General features: G+C 40.3%; 2 protein-coding genes across 3 annotated transcripts in view; one reads left to right on the top strand and one right to left on the bottom strand.

The window, feature by feature from the left end:
* Nucleotides 1–5301, top strand: part of gnal2 (guanine nucleotide binding protein (G protein), alpha activating activity polypeptide, olfactory type 2) — a 128549-nt gene extending 123248 nt beyond the window's left edge. For both annotated transcript variants that reach the window (XM_066719141.1, XM_066719143.1), the window contains exons 8-12: nt 1155–1213; nt 1605–1725; nt 2498–2628; nt 2997–3064; nt 3322–5301. In XM_066719141.1, the coding sequence (XP_066575238.1) occupies nt 1155–1213; nt 1605–1725; nt 2498–2628; nt 2997–3064; nt 3322–3468 (526 nt within the window). In that variant the 3' untranslated portion in view covers nt 3469–5301. The remainder of the gene's footprint in view (nt 1–1154; nt 1214–1604; nt 1726–2497; nt 2629–2996; nt 3065–3321) is intronic.
* Nucleotides 5302–5807: 506 nt separating this feature from the next.
* mppe1 (metallophosphoesterase 1) lies at nt 5808–15523 on the bottom strand. The gene is made up of 9 exons (XM_066719151.1): nt 14921–15523; nt 13023–13131; nt 12270–12373; nt 10506–10586; nt 10195–10303; nt 8938–9006; nt 7725–7847; nt 7146–7286; nt 5808–6189 (listed from the first exon to the last, which is right to left on the bottom strand). Exons 1-9 carry the CDS (start codon nt 15160–15162, stop codon nt 6007–6009), a joined length of 1161 nt encoding a protein of 386 aa, XP_066575248.1. The 5' UTR covers nt 15163–15523; the 3' UTR covers nt 5808–6006.
* Nucleotides 15524–23174: the final 7651 nt, after the last annotated feature.

A 23174-nucleotide genomic window follows, 5' to 3' on the forward strand; every position in this document is an offset into this window, starting at 1 on the left:
ACTTGACCCTAGGGGTTTGCAGCAGAAATTTTAAAAAATCCACTTCATCTTACAAAAATGTCCCTGTTTGCACGACATCTCAGCAAAATAAATACATCAACATATGCTGTCTTCATATAAATGTAGGAATTACTGGATGTATCAATCTGCAGGGAGTAAGACTGCCTATCAGGAACACACTATTCCTGGTCTGGTCTGCAGTCTCATTGTGTGGCGTGTTGGACACTATCTGATAAGTGCACACTGTTACTGCTCTCCCCTGCCACTCACTCCCCTTAGCCTTTTACATACTTAGTGATTGCTTTCAGTCAACAAATATCAAACCAAATCCCAGGAAAAAAGCTAATAATTTTATTGTACACACATGAAGAGTTACATTTTGTTAATCTCATATTGGCTAAATCCAAGTTTTAAAAATGTTTGACTGTATTTCAAATGTCTAGTTCAGGAATTGTATACCACAAAATACCAGGAACTAAAGCAGTACAGAAGATGGATTATAAGAATCACAGGAGTTTGGGTTATCGTTTGTTAGTATAGAGAGATGGTAAAACTGAACAGAAAGGTAAAACATTATATAGTTAAATAACATAAAATCATTAATTTGATGTTAAAACATATACACACACACTGTCTGCCAGAATGTGTTTGATTGGATGGGACTTGTATCCCGAACTGAGACTCAGCTCCTCCTGTCTTCCCTGTGACTATGATTGAGGATCACTGCAGTAGAGAAGCTGTAATCAGTCTCTCCATTAGGTGGCACCAAAACGTTTAAATTGAGTGCAAGGAAACCTTGTTACAATTTCCCTCTTTAAACCTATTTTCGCCTTAGATAAATCCCTTAGAACACCAAATTTGTATTTGTATATATTTTATTGATGTATTTCCCCTTATATCCAGCTCTCCAGAATTAAATTAGAACAAATGGTTTATTGCACTGAATTCCACAATATATTAAAAACTATTATACAAAAATTATAATTGAAATGCTTTACTCCTCAGGTTTTTGGTGCTTATTTCAAATGTAATTAGACAGTGTGATAAATACTAACCTCACAAATACAATGACCATATGTAACGACACAGGAGAGCACACATATTATATTCATCTCACTAACTGCTGTAATCCCCTGCCTTTTCCTTTTTCACAGCATGTTTGATGTGGGCGGTCAAAGAGATGAAAGGAGAAAATGGATCCAGTGCTTTAATGGTGAGTTTGGTAGGCTTGCAAAGCACGAAAAGTGTAGGTGTGCTCTGTTCGAGCACTTTATGTACAGTGTGCGTGTGTATTAATATACATCGTCATCCATCTCCAACCCTCGTGGATCCAAGACTGGGTGACGGTTTCCCACTGTACCAAGGGAAGTAACCTGACTGCTGCTGCACTTCACTGGTGAATGGAGAGAGTTCCCTCCCAAATGTAAAGCACTTTGTCATCCCTTAGAATGAAAGGCACTAAGAAATGCAGGATATCATTATTATTATTATTATTATTATTTAATTTAAAAAAGCAGTGTGATTGTATAGATATGTACAAGTGAAGCTGTTTTGAGTTGGAAAGTGAAGTAAGCTGTGCGTTGTGTATGTGTTTCTCATTCCAGATGTGACTGCTATTATCTTCGTCGTTGCCAGTAGCAGCTACAACATGGTGATAAGGGAAGACAACAACACGAACCGGCTACGGGAGGCTCTGGACCTCTTCAGAAGTATCTGGAATAACAGGTACATTGTTTAGTTCTTTTACCTCTTCGGAAGCATCTGGCATTACAGATACGTTCTTTTTTTAGTCAACTTTTTTTTGCGTACAGGTTACTTTTTAAATGTTTACTTCAGTGCTGAGAGTGGGGGAAACAACACATTTCGTCCATTGTCCACCATGTCCTTAGCGATCGTGGCTATAATGACAGGACTCAGTCTTTCACTTTGAGGAAAAAGGAAGTTGATACATTCAGTGGCCTTGTGACCTATAAGGATGCTGCTGGTGACGTCATGTGGCCGTAGGTGCTGTGATGGGCTGGTAATTGGGCAGCAGTGTGGAGTATTGGTTAGGGCTCTGGACTCTGAAATGGAGGGTTGTGGGTTCTAGGTGGGGGTACTGCTGTTGTACCCTTGAGCAAGGTCCTTTACCTAGATTACTCCAGTAAATGCCCAGCTGTATAAATGGGTACAAATGTAAAAATAATATGTTGTAACAATTATAAGTCTCCCTGGATGTCTGCTAAGAAATCGGGTAATAATGGGGCTGGTACAAAACACCCTCGAGGTCAGATATATGGCTCTAATTCATGTCTTCAGCAGTAGTCTATTCAAAAGTTTGTGTGCCATCACTGTGAACTTTTAATTTTCACTTGCTCTCCCTGTATTTAAAATGACATTATTTTTCTCCACATACAAATTGTCTGAATTTACAGTTTCATTTTTTAATGTCTGATAAAATTCAATCAAATGGATGTGAGCCAGACAGCACACTGAAACTCTTTGCCTTGCTTCCTAGGTGGTTAAGGACCATTTCAGTCATCTTGTTCCTGAACAAACAGGACATGCTTGCTGAGAAGGTATTAGCAGGGAAATCCAAAATTGAAGACTACTTTCCTGAATACACACGTTACACTATACCAAATGAAGGTAAGGTATACAATTTTTTTAATTCTCAAAGCCACTTTTCTTTCAAAGACTAAAGAATACATGCTTGTGCATCCTTTGGACTGAACAGGTGTAATTTAAAAAGAGTCACCGAAGTACACCTTAATGTCAGGATGTAAGAAAACTGTAAGAGCGCAAAACAGTGGCTACAGCCTCCGTTTTTAATAATGTTTTTAAAGAATTTGATGAACATTCATTTTGACCAGTTAGAAAATACACAAGGCTAAATAAGTGAAATAAAATCTCAGATGGAATTAAAAAGTAGCACCGATGGCAGCCATGTAAAAGTCCATGCATTGGTAGAAGGAAAGGCCAGTCTTTTCTTAATGGACTCTTTTGATTTTGAACAGCAACACCCGAGCCCGGTGAGGACCCCAGAGTGACAAGGGCAAAATTCTTCATCCGGGACGAGTTCCTTGTAAGTGTTTATGTTACTGCTTAGGAGCGATTGAAAATCAAGCTAAACAGTCTTTCAAGATGCACTGTAGTTTTGTGTTGGTAAATTTTTTGAGCTCTTTGAAAAGTACATAAACGTTAAATGTGGTGCTAAAAGCCATGTCATCTCAGTAACATATTATAACATATTTTTTCCTCGATTAAAATGCTGTTTGATGGTTAAATTGCAAGGTTGCGTCTATTTTCAGCCTGTAGTAACCATCTGTTTGTCAATTGCAGAGGATCAGCACAGCGAGCGGAGACGGCAGACACTACTGCTACCCTCACTTCACATGCGCAGTGGACACAGAAAACATCCGCAGAGTTTTCAACGACTGTCGAGACATCATTCAGAGAATGCATCTGCGCCAGTATGAACTGTTGTGAATGGGAATGTCATGGAACCTGTGGTTTTAAATTCTCCGTTCCTCTCTAAACAAAACTAGCCCACACAGGGAGGATGAGTACTATTGAAGTGTGTCAAATCTTATTATTTTTATTTAAGCCATTCTCAACCCAGTTTTTTTTATTTCAATTTTTATTTTCGAAGGGAGGGGGTAAATTGTGTGTGCTTTATTCTTCATTTGCCTTTTTGTTTTTTGTTTTTTCTCGTCATTCCACTAAGCCTTTGGCTACCTCTGTGTTGCATTTGTTTTTCTTTTCTCTTTCCGTTACTGTTTCTTTCAACGTTGTTTTTTGTCCCTGTTGGACCTTGACCTGCTGATTTTGCAAGCAGGTTAGCGTTAGTACAGTACATGTCAATCTCTGAGCGGGTTCGTGTTCGTACGGCAGGTGTCAGTCTCTGAGCGGCACTACCTTCACACCTATCCCTGTGTGGGTTTCTGCTTTCCTTTTTTCAACACTGAAGAGTACTTGATGGAAAAAAAAAAGATAAAATGCACTTTGCATCAGGTTACTTAATACCGTTGAGGAAGTATACACACGATGTAGCACCACAATATTTATTACTCTGTCACAGTTTTTAGCGTTCCGAGTTGCAGGTCGACTGAGATATAACTGACCTCCTCTTTTAGGCCGTTTAAAGGCACAGACGTAGAATAGATAAAAGAGGCACGGTGAAGACGAGAAGCAATTTTTTCTGAGGTTTTTGGGGCTGAAAGCCTCTCTGTGCACCTCGGGCCTTGAACAGTCGCTGCTTTCAGCCTATTGTGTCTAGGAAGAAAACTACCACACTCACTTTGGTCTGTCCACAGACGATCCTTTTAGCTTAGATCTTCTTGGACAAGAGTCCTATATATAAATATATATTATATATTTTTTTTTGTTCGTTTTTTTTTTTTTTTTTTTGTTCTACTGCTGGTTTATTATCTTGTACAGACTGTAAAATGTAATATTATTTTGTACAACTTTATTGAAAAAAAATACTTGTAGAAGATCTTTGTGCCTTGATTATGGCTGTACCTGTAAAATGAGCTAAGATGTAAGTATGTTTTTGATTGCGCTGTACAGCTTGATGTCAACCTTATCTGCAGGAGTGACTGCAGATGGGGACTTTCTCTGTAGAGTTTAGTTTTTTCTGGTTTATAAAAAAAGGAAATGCTCTTTAGTAAAAAAAAAAAAATCTAAAAAAAAAAAAAAACTAAAAAAACAGAAAAAAAAAGAAAAAACTGTATAAATTATGCAAATTAACCACTTACCTACAGTGATGACCAGATGTTGCAGCAACATGCCTTCATTTTGTTTTGTTTTTCCTTTTCTTTCTGATTCTCAGCTTTAAAACATTTGAATCCATTGAAGTGTCCAAATTGCAACCTGGTGTTGTTTTAATAGGAACCAACTTTTTTCGATATGAAGTATGTGTGAGATATAAACACATGCGTGTGTGCGTGCATGTGTATATATAGACATACATATACTCACACAGATGCATTATGTATACGTTTGTGAGTGTGTATGTGTGTTTGTGTATGCGTGTGTGTGTATATATACACACACACACACAGATATACATACACACATGAATGAATGAGACAGAGTTTGGTAATTCTTTGGTCATTCATAGACCTTCACAATTGCACAGGCATATTGTGAATGTGTGAGCACCATAGATAGGCTCTTAAATCCTTGTACCAACAGCAGCTTTTATTGTGCAGGTAAATAGTAAGAGAGAAAAAAAAAAGGTGTAAACCCTTGTGTCTGGCCTGAGAGAATTACAAAATGACATTTTTATTTCTCTTTTAATAAAGAGGCACATTAGAAGACTTCGTTTTATTTTAGAATTGAAAAGTGTGAATATTTCTCTAACTTGAATAATTTATGCAAATTACATTTCTCAGAACAAGTTGTGGTACAGTGCGATTTAAAAAAAAAAAAGCAAAAATTGCTTTAGCAATAAGGCATGTCCTTTTTTAGTAACTATTACACTGCTTTATATTTTATACTTAGGTGTTTGTCTCTGTGAGTATATCATTTTCATGTGTCCGAGATGACCTGTACAATTTGTACAATGTTTAAAATTACAGTTGCAATAACAGAAACCCAGTTAAGTGTTAGCCTACATTACTTCAATTATTTCACTTCATTTTATTGGTGCTTGAATTTTTTGCATTGTAGTTTCGTGCACACTCAAGTTTACAAAATCGAACCTGGCTTTATTGAGCTGGTTTCATATTGTGCTATTTCATAAAATTGCTGCACTCTGTGAGTTATGTTGTAGGTTTAAGCAGCATGATATAGATACTGACAAACAGAACCGTTAAGTATGATACAGAGAGAAAAGTTATTTAAAACTTTATTGTACTTTCTTAAATGTGCGAGTTTGCAGGCCCATCACTAGATCTGTGCTGTGTCTCCGAAGACTTCAGGAAAGACATTTGTGCTTCACATTTGTGCTTCATACATAAACCAAAGTTGTAATTGCTTTAGGCAGGCTGTAGAAAAGGCCTGGGGTATGTTTATCATCAGTCACAAGGACTTGTGCTTGCTAATCAGGCAACTTGCAAAGTGCACAGTGCCTTTAAAGATGTGAAGGTGAACTAAAGTCAAAATGATCAGCACCACCCCGGTAGTACAGTACACGGTGATGACGGTGCTCTCCTGGGGCAGGAAACACTTGGAGAGAGTGACGTTTTCTGAAGAAAAGCTGCCCTGGAGAGGAGAGAGAAGAAAGATGGCTGCTTGACACTTGAATACCACAAAGCTTGTTAAGTATTAGACAATGTGCTTGATTAGTCTTGGATACCCAGGTTTGGGTGGATTAGTCCAAGACTAGTGCTAGCCAAGGAAACTGCTAGTCAATGAGCCTCATCGTCTCTTTCACAGACACAGCTAAGCACGAGTTCTGGACTTCAGTATCTAAAATAATATTAGAAAGTCAAGATTAGTCTGTGAAACCAGTTCTAAAATGCAATCCACACAATAACTATTAGTTTTACTTAATATTGGTTAAATTGCATAGGGAACTTACTATCATTAAGTCCACAGAACAATATAGTTGGAAGGATTGCTCAACTTGCCAGTGTTCCTATAGGAGGTTGTGGTTTGAAGTGCTCTGTTAATCTTATTTTTGCAAAGCATTTTACTCACAGAAAGATTTATAACAACACAGAAGAGCTACTCCATATGTTTTTAGCTGAGCTATTCAATACAGATTTAAACTTCACATACTGTAATTAACATCACTCTACAAATAATCCTAAACATAGGTGACGTGTGTACAAATTAAATATGCACATGGTACAGTGACCTAAAGGATTTTATTTCGGATTATGATTACGGTTCCCCTTGGAGCAGTATATGATGGAAAGAGAACACAAACAGATATGATGTTCAATGTCCACAACATGGCTGCACCACTGTGACTGGACAGTAGAGTACAGACTGCACAAACACAGCTGTTTATTACCCATTACCCCCAGTTAAGTCTTCAGAAATGTTTTATTACTAGGAATCTGGGGAACTAAAACGCTGCCCATTTTGCAACTGATTCCCTAAAATTATTTATTTGAAATATTTGTAGATACTTTCCCCTCCCTCACCAACAGTTTTCTTAGAATATATATATATATAAGCGGACATGATGAACAGCAACAAGGGGCGGTTACCAGAATAAAGCTGGGGTTGTTGCGGTTTCTCCAACTAAATGAGGGGACGCTGATCTCGGGAAACTTGTCTCCATGGAGGACTTGGCAGGCACTGTGTGTGTGGCCACTCAGGATCAGCCGGGGTTTAAACCACCAGAGCAGCTGGGAAGACAGGAAAGGGAGATGCAGACCATGAGACCAGTCATTAATGTACAGAATCACAGGTGGGTTAGTATGCTTGTTATCTTTAGTTTTTTTATTTGATTTATCTAAGAACAAAAGTGCTACCTCGGAGGCTTGGGTTAGTGCTACTGTCTGAACAGCAGAACTATACACACAAGTGATCATATTGTGTGTCCAAGTCAGAAATGTTGGCATTTTCACTTCAAGCAGTATCACAAATATAGCGTGTACTTTGATACCAGTCAAAATTAGTCTGCATAAATGCATGACTGTAACACTATGTTTATATACAACAGGCATGAAATAATAGGCTGTGGTCACACTTTGGGGGATTTCAGCCAATTCCAGTTGTTTTGGATGATGGCTTCTTCTTTGAGAAGCAAAAACAGGATGTTGAAACCAAGGAAGGAAGCTCACCTTTTGAGAAGCTGTCTGGGAGAGCACGTCATACTGCTCCTTAAACACCTGGTGTCTCTCCTCAGGAGGGGCCGCATCCTCCCCTGTGCACTCAGCATCGCTGACTCGATACAGAGGGTAGTGCTGAGTGGAGAGAGGGACAGGTCAGGGCACAGAGCACTGCATAGGCACTGGACATCTGTCTGCGAACTGGCCCCCCTTGCAAAGACTTAAGGGTTGAGAGATGGGGGTGGGGGGGGGGGAGGTCATGCCACTCAGGTTTGCAACTAATGAGGGGCCTAGCTAGAGCATTTCACAAGCCATGCATGTGCCCTGAATGATCAGGGAGATGAAGGCCTTCAGGAGGAGAAAACAAAATTAGTAAAGATGGTCCAGAAAAAGCTGCTGCTGTCTTTCTTTGTTTTCCATTTGCATTTTGGATGCTCCTGTTGGAAGTATGAACGAAGACTCTTCTTTTCTAACCCAGAGTGCGGAAAACTCGTTCAGTAACCCTGTGTGTTTCTTTAAACGTTTATATCAGCATCATACTGCATTGAATAACACAATCACACTACTGTCCAGACAAGGAAGACTTAACTATAATGTCATGGTTGTATAAAGAGCTTTGAATTATTATTTGTACTGTATAATGCTATTGTAGAGATCACAGAATTATAATTAATTTGTTATTTTGTATTATACCCTGAAATAGATTTGTTTATGATTACAAGGAACTGAGGAAAAAATATTGAAAGCTGTGGAAAACAAAAAAAATAACTTTTCACTTTATCACAAGGATGAGATTCAAGCTGTGGCCACTAGAGGGAGCAGGTTGTCTGGGACAGGTCCGAGAACTGCAAGCAAAATGAAATAAGGGAACTAGCCGGGATCACACGGAGGGCATGGGGCAGAAGCGAACGCATGGCACCACACAGAGACAAACCGCATGACTTGTTATCCAGCTTTTTGGGTCTCTTCCCATCGTTCAGCTCCACGAAGGCCCTGCGGAGGGGTGATGGTATGGGGTGAGGGCCTCTGTGTAATGAGCTGTAATGCCTTCCGCACAACACAAGGAAGACTGGAGAGGGAGAGAACACAGGGGTTTACAGCACACCCCACGCCGCGTTCCTCTGGAGTCAGTCTGCGTGAGACCCCACCCCACTTTACAGTGAGATGATGGATATTCTCTACAAACACGGGGGGGAATCCCCAAGGGTACACTAGCAATTCCTACCTGGAGAATGATGGGCCGTGATGGAGGGAATTTGTGCACATCACGGCATCGGTCTCGTTTGGAATTCGCCTGCAAATAGAAAAATGTGAAGGAAATCAGAAATTCTGTCCAAATGTCATGGAAGAAAGGCCTATACAGCTACTTAGAAATAGACACTAACAGAGCGAAAAGTATGACAGCCAATTTGTGTGATTATACACCGATCAGCCATAACATTATGACCACTGACCGGTGAAGTGAATAGCACTGATAATCTCGTCATCATGGCACCTGTCAGTGGGTGGATATATTAGGCAGCAAGTTAACATTTTGTCCTCAATGTTGATGTGTTAGAAGCAGGAAAAATGGGCAAGCGTAAGGATCTGAGCGACTTTGACAAGGGCCAAATTGTGATGGCTAGACGACTGGGTCAGAGCATCTCCAAAACTGCAGCTCTTGTGGGGTGTTCCTGGTCTGCAGTGGTCAGTACCTATCAAAAGTGGTCCAAGGAAGGAAAAGCGGTGAACCAGCGACAGGGTCATGGGCGGCCGGGGCTCAGTGATGCACGTGGGGAGCGAAGGCTGGCCCGTGTGGTCCCATCCAACAGACGAGCTACTGTAGGTCAAATTGCTGAAAAAGTGAATGCTGGTTCTGATAGAAAGGTGTCAGAACACACAGTGCATCGCAGTTTGTTGCGTATGGGGCTGCGTAGCCGCAGACCAGTCAGGGTGCCCATGCTGACCCCTGTCCACTGCCCAAAGCGCCTACAATGGGCACGTGAGCATCAGAACTGGACCATGGAGCAATGGAAGAAGGTGGCCTGGTCTGATGAACAACGAGTTAAAGGTGTTGACTTGGCCTCCAAATTCCCCAGATCTCAATCCAATCGAGCATCTGTGGGATGTGCTGGACAAACAAGTCCGATCCATGGAGGCCCCACCTCGCAACTTACAGGACTTAAAGGATCTGCTGCTAACGTCTTGGTGCCAGATACCACAGCACACCTTCAGAGGTCTAGTGGAATCCATGCCTCGACGGGTCAGGGCTGTTTTGGCGGCAAAAGGGGGACCTACACAATATTAGGCAGGTGGTCATAATGTTATGGCTGATTGGTGTATGTCTCTGTATGATGTTTTATGAAACAAACAAAACACATCCCTCTGTTTCAGTACGAGTCTTTCTCAAAGCATGCTATTAAGCATCATGTGTAACTGCTGTGATAGCATTAGACCACCAGGGGGAGCTGAAGGCTGTGGTTTAACAGAAAACAGTGCTGACCTGTACAGAGCAGTTGAGAGCGTAGGAGAGTTTAAAAAGCTCGTTCTCCACAGACTGGCAGATAGAGCAGCCATCTCCATGAAGGGCCACACTGTTCACCAGCAGGAAGCTGAGGGAGGAAACGCACATTTCACACAGGTTAGCGTCAATAGCAGCACGGCTCATTCGATCCCTCCTATCATAACTGACCTGATTATATTAATCCATCCTGCTGTGCAAAACAAATCAAGACACCAATTTCATGATTTAAAAACCTAAAATGGCAACCCAGTCCCCTGGATTACGACGATTACTGAAACAGCAATACTCACTTCACGCCTTTCTTTGTCACTATCCTTGCCGAGGTGACATTGAAGACCTTCTCAAATCTCTGCAGTTTGAACCAGTTCATCCTACAAGGACAGTGAGAGACCAGAACTTCAATTTACTTCAGAGAATTAACTGATGCTCCATTTTCTCATTATAAAACATAATACAATACCATATACAGTGAGGGAAAAAAGTATTTGATCCCCTGCTGATTTTGTATGTTTGCCCACTGACAAAGAAATGATCAGTCTATAATTTTAATGGTAGGTGTATTTTAACAGTGAGAGACAGAATAACAACAAAAAAATCCAGAAAAACGCATTTCAATAAAGTTATAAATTGATCTGCATGTTAATGTGTGAAATAAGTATTTGATCCTCTATCAATCAGCAAGATTTCTGGCTCCCAGGTGTCTTTTATACAGGTAACGAGCTGAGATTAGGAGCACTCTCTTAAAGGGAGTGCTCCTAATCTCAGCTCGTTACCTGTATAAAAGACACCTGTCCACAGAAGCAATCAATCAATCAGATTCCAAACTCTCCACCATGGCCAAGACCAAAGAGCTGTCCAAGGATGTCAGGGACAAGATTGTAGACCTACACAAGGCTGGAATGGGCTACAAGACCATCGCCAAGCAGCTTGGTGAGAAGGTGACAACAGTTGGTACGATTATTTGCAAATGGAAGAAACACAGAATAACTGTCAGTCTCCCTCGGTCTGGGGCTCCATGCAAGATCTCACCTCGTGGAGTTTCAATGATCATGAGAACGGTGAGGAATCAGCCCAGAATTACACGGGAGGATCTCAAGGCAGTTGGGACCATAGTCACCAAGAAAACAATTGGTAACACACTACGCCGTGAAGGACTGAAATCCTGCAGCGCCCGCAAGGTCCCCCTGCTCAAGAAAGCACATGTACAGGCCCGTCTGAAGTTTGCCAGTGAACATCTGAATGATTCAGAGGAGAACTTGGTGAAAGTGTTGTGGTCAGATGAGACCAAAATCGAACTCTTTGGCATCAACTCAACTCGTGTTTGGAGGAGGAGGAATGCTGCCTGTGACCCCAAGAACACCATCCCCACCGTCAAACATGGAGGTGGAAACATTATGCTTTGGGGGTGTTTTTCTGCTAAGGGGACAGGACAACTGCACCGCATCAAAGGGACGATGGACGGGGCCATGTACCATCAAATCTTGGGTGAGAACCTCCTTCCCTCAGCCAGGGCATTGAAAATGGGTCGTGGATGGGTATTCCAGCATGACAATGACCCAAAACACACAGCCAAGGCAACAAAGGAGTGGCTCAAGAAGAAGCACATTAAGGTCCTGGAGTGGCCTAGCCAGTCTCCAGACCTTAATCCCATAGAAAATCTGTGGAGGTAGCTGAAGGTTCGAGTTGCCAAACGTCAGCCTCGAAACCTTAATGACTTGGAGAGGATCTGCAAAGAGGAGTGGGACAAAATCCCTCCTGAGATGTGTGCAAACCTGGTGGCCAACTACAAGAAACGTCTGACCTCTGTGATTGCCAACAAGGGTTTTACCACCAAGTACTAAGTCGAAGGGGTCAAATACTTATTTCCCTCATTAACATGCAAATCAATTTATAACTTTTTTTAAATGCGTTTTTCTGGATTTTTTTGTTGTTATTCTGTCTCTCACTGTTAAAACTGATCATTTCTGTGTCAGTGGGCAAACATACAAAATCAGCAGGGGATCAAAAACTTTATTCCCTCATTGTACACCTCAGACTCATTCGCTTCAACTTACTCATAATGGAAGCCAACGTCGTGATTTCCTACAACAACCACCAGCTCAGTGTCACTGGGGTGTCTGAACATCTGCAGGAAGCGCCTCACGTCATCTTCCCAGTCCTACAGGGGAGCAGAAACACATTGCTGAACACAGCTGCTTCAATTGAAATCACGTTTATTTTTCACATCGTTCAGAAAAGTAGTTTATTTATGATACTTGTATAAAACAAATAGCTGGTTTTAAGACCCTCAGATGCACATTAGGTTAAGGGGGTTTATGTTCTCAATTTCTTACTCAGCTAGACATACAGTGCAAAAGTATTCACACCCCAATTATCTCATACTACTGAATTACAAATGGTACATTGAAATTTAGTTTGGTTTGATATTTTATCACACACCAAGAAAAGTCTGTCCCTCAAAACTCAGCACTCAAACAAGAAGGAGACTTGTGAGAGAGAGAGAGAGGCCAACGATCACTTTGAAGGAGCTACAGAGTTCAGTGGCTGGGAGTGGAGTAATGGTGCACCAGTCAACCATATCAAGAGCTCTACATAACACTGTCCTGTATGGGAGGGTTACTCAAGAAGCCATTAGTGAAAAAGTAGGCATGGTAGGGATGATATATTTCTGTCAAACTGGTTAATTATTTGCTATAAAAATCACACTGGAGGTTCATAAGGACATGAGTGGAAATCAAAGTTTCACCTTCTTTAGACAGAAAAGTTATAACACAGCCATGGTAACATATATTAGCTCAAATCAGTACCTTTGGGGAGCTCCACTTTCCTTCGTCAAAGATGTCCCCTAAAATAAACACCACCTCTGGTTTTAAAAGCCACAGAGCTGTCTGGAAAGCCCTTTCCATCTGCCATTCCCTGTGGGACAGAAACATCCATCAACTTTTTTGGTTCCCCTTTTTTACGAAAATATTATGAGCCAGATACAATGTGAACTGTACTGAGGTATTGTTGAAGGGTATGACAAGGAAATATCCCACTGATTTATTAGAGAAAAGTCTTGTGACACAGAATTAAAAAAACAACAACAAACAAAAAAACAAAACAAAAAAAATCTGCTACAGTGTATCTAAAGGAGTCTCTAAAAAAACTCCAAACTTCCAAGTGAGTTGGATATGCACTATTAATGTCCACCTCCATCCTTGGAGTATAAATAATTAACTAAAGGCTATATACAACCATTTTAAAATAAACAGCTTATTTTGAATAATTGTACATTTAAAGAATGATGTATGGTTGAGCATTATTAACAATTCAAGTGTATCACGGTTCATGCATGCAACATTGAGTTTCTGTGACCAGTGATAAGAACACTGACTGACACACTTTAGCATGGTGCCATAATACATCACTCATAAAGGTCCCTAACATTTATTGAACTTTATTTTGCTGTCCACAACAGACAGAGAGGCTGATTGTTTTCTCACAGCTCAATAAGTCACTGTTTTTCTGACCTACACTTAAACTCCAATGATGTGGCTAAAGAAAGTGAATCACATACATGTATGTATGTAGTAAGTCGCCCTGGATAAGGGCGTCTGCCAAGAAATAAAAATAATAATAAAATAATAATAATAATACACCGCGTGTTGTAAACTAGTGTGAACTGGTGTGAATGAACTAATAATTGTTAATTTAAAAAACATTTTCTGGAATGGCTTATAGAGGGATATCTGTCGCAATCATTAACCAGTTTTTTGGATTATATACTTGTTGATATATTCCTGAATCTTAAAGTCACCAATTTAGAGATGAGGGAAGTATCTGAGTTTAAAGAAACAGAAGAAAAAAAGAAAAAACTAGCCTCTTTCCACATTAGCACAGAAAGACACTGAAATCACCCCCTAAAATCAATTTTAAATCCTTCCTACTCTAATTCCAGGGCTGTGCTGATTAAGTCCCAAGTATTATCTGCCTTACATTGATATTGATGGTGCCATCTGTGCTTATTTATCCTGGGTCTGTCCTGATCACTTCATAGATACATAACTACACACTCAAACACCCCAGTCAGCAGAGGCAACAACAGAGATGAAAATAAATAAATGAGCTGTCAATGGGGACAGCTCCATCTGACATACAATGTGGGCTATTCATACGCAAGAATAAACCTACAGATGCTTCATTAATGTGAAGAAAAATAATAACTTGTTCTTGTTGCAGTAATTAAAAGGAAACAAAAATGTGCATGTTTTATCAAGGCACAGGCAGTTTTTATAATTGTAAAATAGACATGCAAAACAGAATAAACAGTATAAAGCAGAGTCTATATCATGGTTCTTTCTCATGACAAACGACTACAAGGCTGATTGAAAGATTATAAAATGAGTATAACAATGCACATGATCAGTATTATTATATGGATCAGTCAATTCATAATTTAAACCTAATCAACAAATAGATGTCTAATATATCGCATTGTACAAGAGCATGTTTAGGTTCACCAAAAAAATGCATTAAATGGACACACTTAGCAAATACTAAGCGTGAGTGAAACGTCTAAACCCTGATAGTCTATGTGAAATGTGCAATACTTTCGTGTGCGCATCGTTTCTCACTCGCAGACGAGAGCAGATCCAAAAAAGGGGATGAAAGAGATCAACACGATTATTTCATTAACACATCTCCATAAGCCGGAGGTGCTGACCTGCGGAGTTTGTCGAACCAGTGTCCCCGGACGGCGCCCAGGAGGTGGGTGTCGGACAGGACCAGGGCGCGGAGCAGCGGGGCAGCGGCTCCCCCGTCCGCCCCCGGACCCGAGGCTGCTCCCGGCCAGGCACAGCGGAGGACCGCCGGGTAGTAGATGAGATATTCACAGAAGATGAAGACGCAGCCGACGCACCCACACAGGAGAGCTATGAAGACCCATCTGCCACACAACCTTGACATGCCTGATCTGCGCTAATGCATCATTGCACCGGCTCCTGTGTGATCGCTGCCTATTCGGACCTCCGCTGTTTCAGCTCCTCCACATTGTTAATCGACGCCTATGCCCTTTCTTTTGTAAAGCACGTTTCCATCTCAGATTGCGGCGGGTTTCCTGCTGGTCTGCTGCTGTGTTTTACTGCATCTGTCCTCTGCTTCCGATGACCAGGCATCCTTCATCAGAGCCCCTTTCACATATGCAAGAGATGACACCGCCTATATATCCCAGATTAAAACCCAATCCGAATGATTCAAAGCATCTTTTTCCTCACTAAGCCTCAATTGAGGTCAATCGTGAGAAAAACAGAAAAAATCTGCTCTGCTGTCCTACCATACTGGAAGAGGAGGGGGGTGGGGGTGAGGGACTGCGATTGGTTTACTAAATTGGTCTCTATTCATTTGTAAATAAGAAGAATAATGGGTAGTAGTGTTGTTTTTGTTGTTTCTTGTATTAAACAGTAATAATAATCAAGTGTATGTTGGTATGCATGGAATGAAAATGATTCATATGTGTGCAATGTAAAACATGCTTGGATTGTCCTGACTTACGCAGGCAGACACACAATGAAGTAAACTTGACATACATGTTATGGTTTTTTCCTAAGTCACACGTGTTTTGGACAGAATGGCATTATCAAATTATAGTACGTGTTTTCAATGAAAAGCACATTTATCTGAGCAATATATACCTATATGTTGCTTTTTTAGCCCCAGGAGTACAGAAGGTTGAAGATGCACCTCAAAGAGACGGAATGCAGAATTTCAAGCCACTGGATGAACCGGCTCCACAAACCTGAGAGACCTGAGGAATTACAGAAATGTACAAGATACACCGCCACCCCAAAGGAATGTGTTTGTGTATATTTCTAACAATATCTTTTTTTTAAAGAAGAAAATAATAACCTATGTGTCATTTCTGAACCAATAGTGAGTGATGAATAACTTGTCGTATCATCACATTTGTTTTCTTACTATTTGGCATAAGAACAACCACTGACAACACGAATAGCCATTCAGTGGAGTGAAAATGGAGTGAAAGAAGCTTTAGCAGTGATCAAATGCATCCAGGTAGAGTTTTGATTAGATTTCTTTTGGACTGGCTACATCTATACATTAACCCAGTGTGACTCTGTTCTTGAGTGTAAGATGGTGTGGTAGGATGTTTTCAGCCTGCAGTGGTCAGCGAAGGTGTCTGCTGGCATCACTGTGATGTTTACTAAACAGAAAATATAATCAATCCACTTTTTGGTCATTACAGTGATAGGTTCATTTTCAAAAGATGAAAACACCTTGTATTCATGTATTCACAGATTTCTTAGACCAGCAATGCCCCAGGAGCTGTCAACAATTCTGCCCAAATGCACTGCCTCCCACCCATTTTCACTCTTCTCTTTATTCCATAATATCTCCATCTGTGATGATGTGTTGTCCAAGGTAGATAACTTTTACCTTCTTCAAGTGTCTGCTGATCTACTGTAATTTTCTTAGATTCAACAAAGCTGTTAAACATGACTTTTGGTTTTACTCAGGTTCATTGTAAGTCCCGTTTTCTTGCTTCCATCTGTGAGTTCTTGAAATTGAATCTGCAGGTTTTCATGCGTTTTCACAAATATGACAATGTCCATGGCAAATCAAAACATATATATATTGGCGCAACAGTGTGGAGTAGTGGTTAGGGTCATGGGTTCAGTCCCAGGTGGGGGACACTGCTATTGCACCCATGAGTGAGCTACTTTACCTAGATTGCGTTAGTAAAAAAACTAATTGTATGAATGGGTAATTGTATGTAAAAATAATTTGATATATGGAAACAATTGTAAGATTCCCTGGATACAGGTGTACAATGATATCTAGGTATTATTTATTATTATTATTAATAATAATAGGCAACTTACAAAATATAAGCGAAATACAAAGTGCAATAATACAGTGCAATTCAAGGCATAATACATTTTACAAATTCACAAGTATCATAGAAAGCCTGTGTATTCTGATCTTGCTTAACTTTTGGCATTAATTAAGCATATTAGCACAATTTATATGAAAACATTTATTGTGGTAAACAATGTCCATGAAAAAATAAATGTCCAAGGTTGCATATTGAAGTGGCTTCTATGATTAATCTGTGAAGATGAATGCCTTTGAAGAGATGAATGGATTAAACACTTTAAGCCGGGTTTATCTCTTAACAGACCACTAAGAGAATTGCAACTACGTCTGGAGACCAAAATCTTCTGCATTGAAACAGACTGTTCTTTTACCAGAGTGAAACAATTAAGGTGTAAACCAGCATCTAATTTCAAATTTAAGCCTTAATAGTCTGTTTAATGAAATCATATAATAAACTGTCCTCCAAATAAATCTATGAATAAATTCAGCTTTTTTTTAAATAGCTGGTTTGAAAGTATTTCTCATTTTACAATCATAGTTTCACACACCTGATGTGACCCTTTCACTCTGTAATAAAGAATTTCTATATTAATTTACCATAAGAAACTGTTTATTTTAAGAAAATATATAAATGCTGCTGTAATGTATAACACAGGCACAGGGGAAACCCTTGAAACTATTACAAACATACATTTTATGATATTTTGTAAGTGGGAAGTAAATATTACAACAAGTAAGGTTAGGATTCAAATAACGATTTGATAGCTTCTCAGATTATTTGTTCAATATTAAAGCAAGACACAGCCATCTTTCATAAAATGTATTTCAGAGCTTAAATAATCGTGATTATTGTTGTGCCGGGATTATATAGTGAAGAGTCCCAAATAATCCAAAGAAGGAGATGCAGGGTCAATAAAAGGAATTTATTAGGAGCAGCTACAATGAGGACCATTCCCGGGGCCGTCCCACACGCAGTCCTAAACAAGTAAGAAGTGCAAGCATTTTGATGAGATAACAAGAATCACATGCTGCCTGGCAACAATATATGGGCAGAGTACACATATATGGTCAAGCACGAGCATGTATAATGTTTTAAATTAGGGGGGCTTGTGTGAAATATTAGCCTAAAACAAAATGGTTCTTTTCAAACCAGGTTATTCTTGGTATCAAGGTTGAACTATGGCAAATTTCGGTAGCACAGTAAGGCAGTCATATAATGGTGAGAAAGCAGAGACTTTTATCAGAGCCCTCTGAGCTTTCGGAGCACTGTCATTTCGGTGTGAGTCGGGATGAGAATATCAGCAACCGTATTGTGGTTGGTATTTTAGATAAGGAGCGCTTGCAAGCTACAATTAATGGCTGATCTCACTGGCGAAAACCATTCAAGCGGTTAGGCAGATGGAGGAAGTTACACAGCAAGTTGTGTTACACGAGATTGCACATACACGCAGGAGAACAACAGCGTGACACAGGAAGTCAAAAGACAATAAAATGTTGGAAATGGAACAAAAGGAAAGAAGATGCAGCACAGAAAAGAGGAATGATGTCTGGCAATGAGGTCTATTTGTTACAAATGTCCGAAAATTGGACATAGGGTCAGAGTATGTCACACCAAGTTGGTGAGTGAAGTCACCGAACATGTAGAACAGGTTACATGCTTCTGGGGTCAGTGTGTAAGGCAGACAGGTGCGAAGGGCAATGGACTGTGCAGATTTTGATTGGTGTCACACCAGTGAGATTTAAGATTAACTGAGGCTAGCATGCTACTGTATTCTCCTCATTGGACAGTGCAAGTGGATTCTGGCAGATACCCCTTCACCCACTTCAACTTTATGGAGAGGAGTGGAAGGCAGTTGCTTATTGCTCCAGACTACTCTCAGATGCAGAAACCTGTTACACACAGAGAAGGAATGTTTGGCAAGCGTTTGGGCGTCTGAGAAGTTTGAGAAATACGTCTACGGGCTGGATGGCTTCAAGCTCGTATCAGATCATAAACCCCTGGTACGTCTTATTAACAGCAAAGACCTTGAAAATGTTCTGTTGCACTGGTAAACACTGTTGATGCATATCAGGAGATTCAAGTCAACAGCAGAACATGCTCCAGGTAAAACTCTAGTTGTGGGACACATTGTCACGGAGTCCATAGAGACACACTGCAAAAGAGACAAATACACACGGAGACACTGAGTGCTATGTCACTGCTGTCATGCAGGGCATGCCTGCAACTTCAAGGAAGATGGACTGTATCAGAGCAGCCACAGCAACTGATGACAAGTTCCAGACTGTGATCAAGCTCATCAAGTCTGGGTGGTCAGAGCACATGAGTAAGACCCCAATCTCAGTCAGAGAGTTCCTCCCAGAAACAAGTGACCTGTCAGAGTATAATGGTATACTAGGTCACTAGGGGAAGCAGAATAGTTGTGGGGGTTGACATTCTAGAGAGGATACATGATGGGCACCAGGGCCTAACAAAGTGCAGAGAGAGGGCCAATGCCTCAGTATGGTGGCCAGGAATATAAAGAAGAAAGTCATGTTATGGCAGTCATGTTGTGAGCTGAGAAGGGCACAGCTAAAAGAGCCTTTAATCTCAACACCACTCCCTGACCAGCTTTGGAAGAGGATTGCACTAGACCTGTGTGAACACAACAAGCAAAATGATCTGGTCATATCAGACTATTATTCTATATTTATTGAGATACTACACCTGCCCTCTACTACAAGTGCCCAGGTTATCCAGAAGCTTAAGACAGTTTTTGCCAGGTTTTGAACTGCAGACGATGTTATGGAGTTCAGGAGCTGGCGAGACAGTTGGACTTTATGCACATTACCTCCAGTCCACAGAACCCTCAAGGCAATGGTCATGCAGAGAGGGCAGTGCAAACTGCGAAGAGGATCCTTAAACAAGATGATCCTTTGCTTGCCCTAATGTGGTATAGGTCCACTCCTGCCTTGTCTTCGGACAGGTGACTCAGTCCTGACCAAACTGGATCATGAGAAGGTCTGGGCCACTCCTGCAGAGGTCATACCTCATTGAAACGCAGCAAGGAACAACCCTGTGGCGCAACCGGCGTCACCTTCAGGTGATGTCTACTCCACAACCAACTGAAGACTTGCTACCTACTCCTGCTGGAAATGCACAAAACAACCCTCTGCCAAACAACTCGGTTACCACAGAGACTGTTCCACCCACCCGAGTGCTGATACTCCCTCTCGGTCTGAAAAGGGACTGATAATTACCAGGTCCGGCAGACCAGTTGCTAGACTTGATCTGTAAAGAAAAAAAATAGGTGGGGGAATATGGTGGTCATAATGAAATAAATAAATCCTGTGTTTATTCTCCATCCCTCCCCTATCCATCTGAAATTCTGAGACCTATTCACTTTGCTTCAACTCCTCGTTCACAGACACACAGGGAAAAACATGCAGTTCTTCATATAATAATTAAAACATGTGCCTTTTACTGCTGCATTCATAGGCTTTGCTGGAAGAAGCACCCCTCTTACAGAATAAACACACTACATGCTAAAGAATGTCTCTAATGTCGGCAGATACTAATCTGACTACCCCTGAATCAAAAAGGACAGCCTTGATTTCAGAGACAGCTCAAATAGACTCAGGGGCTGGGCTGGAGTAACCACAGTGAAGATGTAATCCACTTTTGCCTTGAGAGAACACTTTTCAGGTAGCTTGCCGTAATTATTTTAGCAAAGCATATCCATCAATGAGGCTTCATCCTTGATATTAACCAGTTTCAACTTACTATTTCCTATAATTTGTTCATTCATTGTGTGTGTAGAAGGCAATATGATGTAACTATTGGGTTTTTACTGGAGCAATCTAGGTACAGTACCTTGCTTAAAGGAAGTCAAAGGCAGTCCCCCAACTGGGATTGAACCCACAACCTCCACTCCAGAGTCCTGACCACTATACCACACAATGTTGACAGCGATGGTGTATGTGTTCAGTGGGCTGTCATACTGAGATGCTACCTGATATGACATACATTAACTTCAGTTGCTGATATGAACTGAATGTGTTGCAATACAAAAGCATCAAGGTGCCTGTTTTGTGGGTCTGTGCCAGTCATGAGTTGACACTAATCACGTTTGGTGCAACCTATGAAAAAAGCAAAATCACAGAAAGCTAAATTGCTAACTTTATGTTGAAGTTCATGAATTAAAGGGTCTGGAGAAATGAGCATGAATTAATAAGGATTTCGTGACCTCTCAAGGTCTAACTTTGTGGAGACGGACTCCACAAATTAAACAAAGATCAATACTGGATATTAACTTCTGCTGACAATGTGGACTACACAAATAGACAAAGAGAACACCGGATATATACTGGAATTCTACCACTGCTGACAGCAGGAGTGTACTTGCAATGGGATACATTTCCTTTCTAGGACACAAACAATATACCACAAAGAGGACAGGACAGGGCAGTTGTTTGGGGAAAATCATTGCAGAAAAAATATTAACATACAAAATGTTACATAATGCCTGTAAAATATATTAGATGTTGCTTAGCTCTCTGGATTTCATGTGCTTGTTGCTGGCTCCAGGGCACACTGTATGAAAAAAAACAGCTCCTCCAATCTGCTGCCTTTCTTTGTTGATTCTGCAACTCTACTAAGCTCTTTTGCTAATACCAGCTAGTTTGAAAAAATAAATAGAGCATAGCTTTATATATACTGTATATATATATATATATATATATATATATATATATATATATATATATATATATAAACTGATAACAAACCTAACCAGAAAAGTATTTTTACCATAGTAGAAATAGCAAGTGTTTTCACCAGACTGCAGCTGATGAACATGAATACCAACAGGACAAAATAAGTGTAAAAGGCACAATTTGAAGAACGCTTTCCACTTTAATAAGCATGGCAATGTTATTATTATTATTATTATTATTATTATTAAAAAATAATACAAAGGAACATTTGAATAAAGGTTATCTGTGTTATAGATAATCTTTCTCTGTAGTTTCAGAAATTCCAGAAAACAAGTAACAGTTCCTGTTTACAGTGAAACCAATTCAAAGTTTAAACCACTCCCAGGGTGGAAAATCACTGTTGTGTCTCTAATTTCAAAATAGGTTTTGATGACAACAGTTATATTGTATATGTTTTGGTATTCCCTTGAGTGGTTATAATATATATATATATATATATATAATTCACAATGCCAATACTTGTTTTATACTGGTTTTGTGAGGGAGAAGGACAGAGAGAGCTCACTAATTTATAGTCGAAGTTTAAACCACTTATTCAAATGCCTTGAAGAAATGTCTCATCTAAGTATGATTTCAACATACTCCTCATGAAGGGTTAGCTACATCTCATACACACATCCCCTTGATTCAGAAAGTGAAATGTTTACAATGAACATGAATGATGCTCTTTGGGAAACGCATGAGATTTAAAATGCTGTTCTTATGATGATCTGTTCACTTGATTTACGATGCTTTTGGGAATGGAAAGTATGAGAGATTTAAAAAAAGAAAGCATTGTTTGTGTCCCATTGTCATTGTAACTCAATACTGACACTGTCGTTCATGAGAAAAACCAAATGGAAGAGTTACTGCGCATCAAAACAGAGTCCCAGCTTGCAAAGCAACAAGAGTTGTTTGAGCTGCATCGCATGCAAACAGCAATATAACCCTTACATGTTTGCCTTAACCACTTTTAACTGCACACAGTAGTAACATCCCTCCGTAGAGTCCGAGGCCTACAGGCTCTGCACTGCGCCGCGCCTGGAGAACCAGTGTACTTACTGCACATGCGCACAATCATATTTTCCTCTGAATTATTTTGCATTTAAAAAGGGTGGGGAAAAAACAACACATTTTCTTTTGGCAAGCATGCTGTTTTAAATGTATAGGTCTCATGGTGGAGGTCCGCGCTACTTCATGCCCCAATAGCCGGGCTGCAGAGATCCAGTTTGGGCAGCGCTGACTGGGCTGGAGTTCAGTCCCTCTTCTGGTGACTTTAAACTGGGATCTCTGCCAGTCTGTATCCATGTGAGAGACGTGCCCTTAATTACTGCAGATTTATATATTTTTTTCAA

This window comes from Amia ocellicauda, chromosome 2 (assembly GCF_036373705.1).
Source record: "Amia ocellicauda isolate fAmiCal2 chromosome 2, fAmiCal2.hap1, whole genome shotgun sequence".
Taxonomy (NCBI): Eukaryota; Metazoa; Chordata; class Actinopteri; order Amiiformes; family Amiidae; genus Amia; species Amia ocellicauda.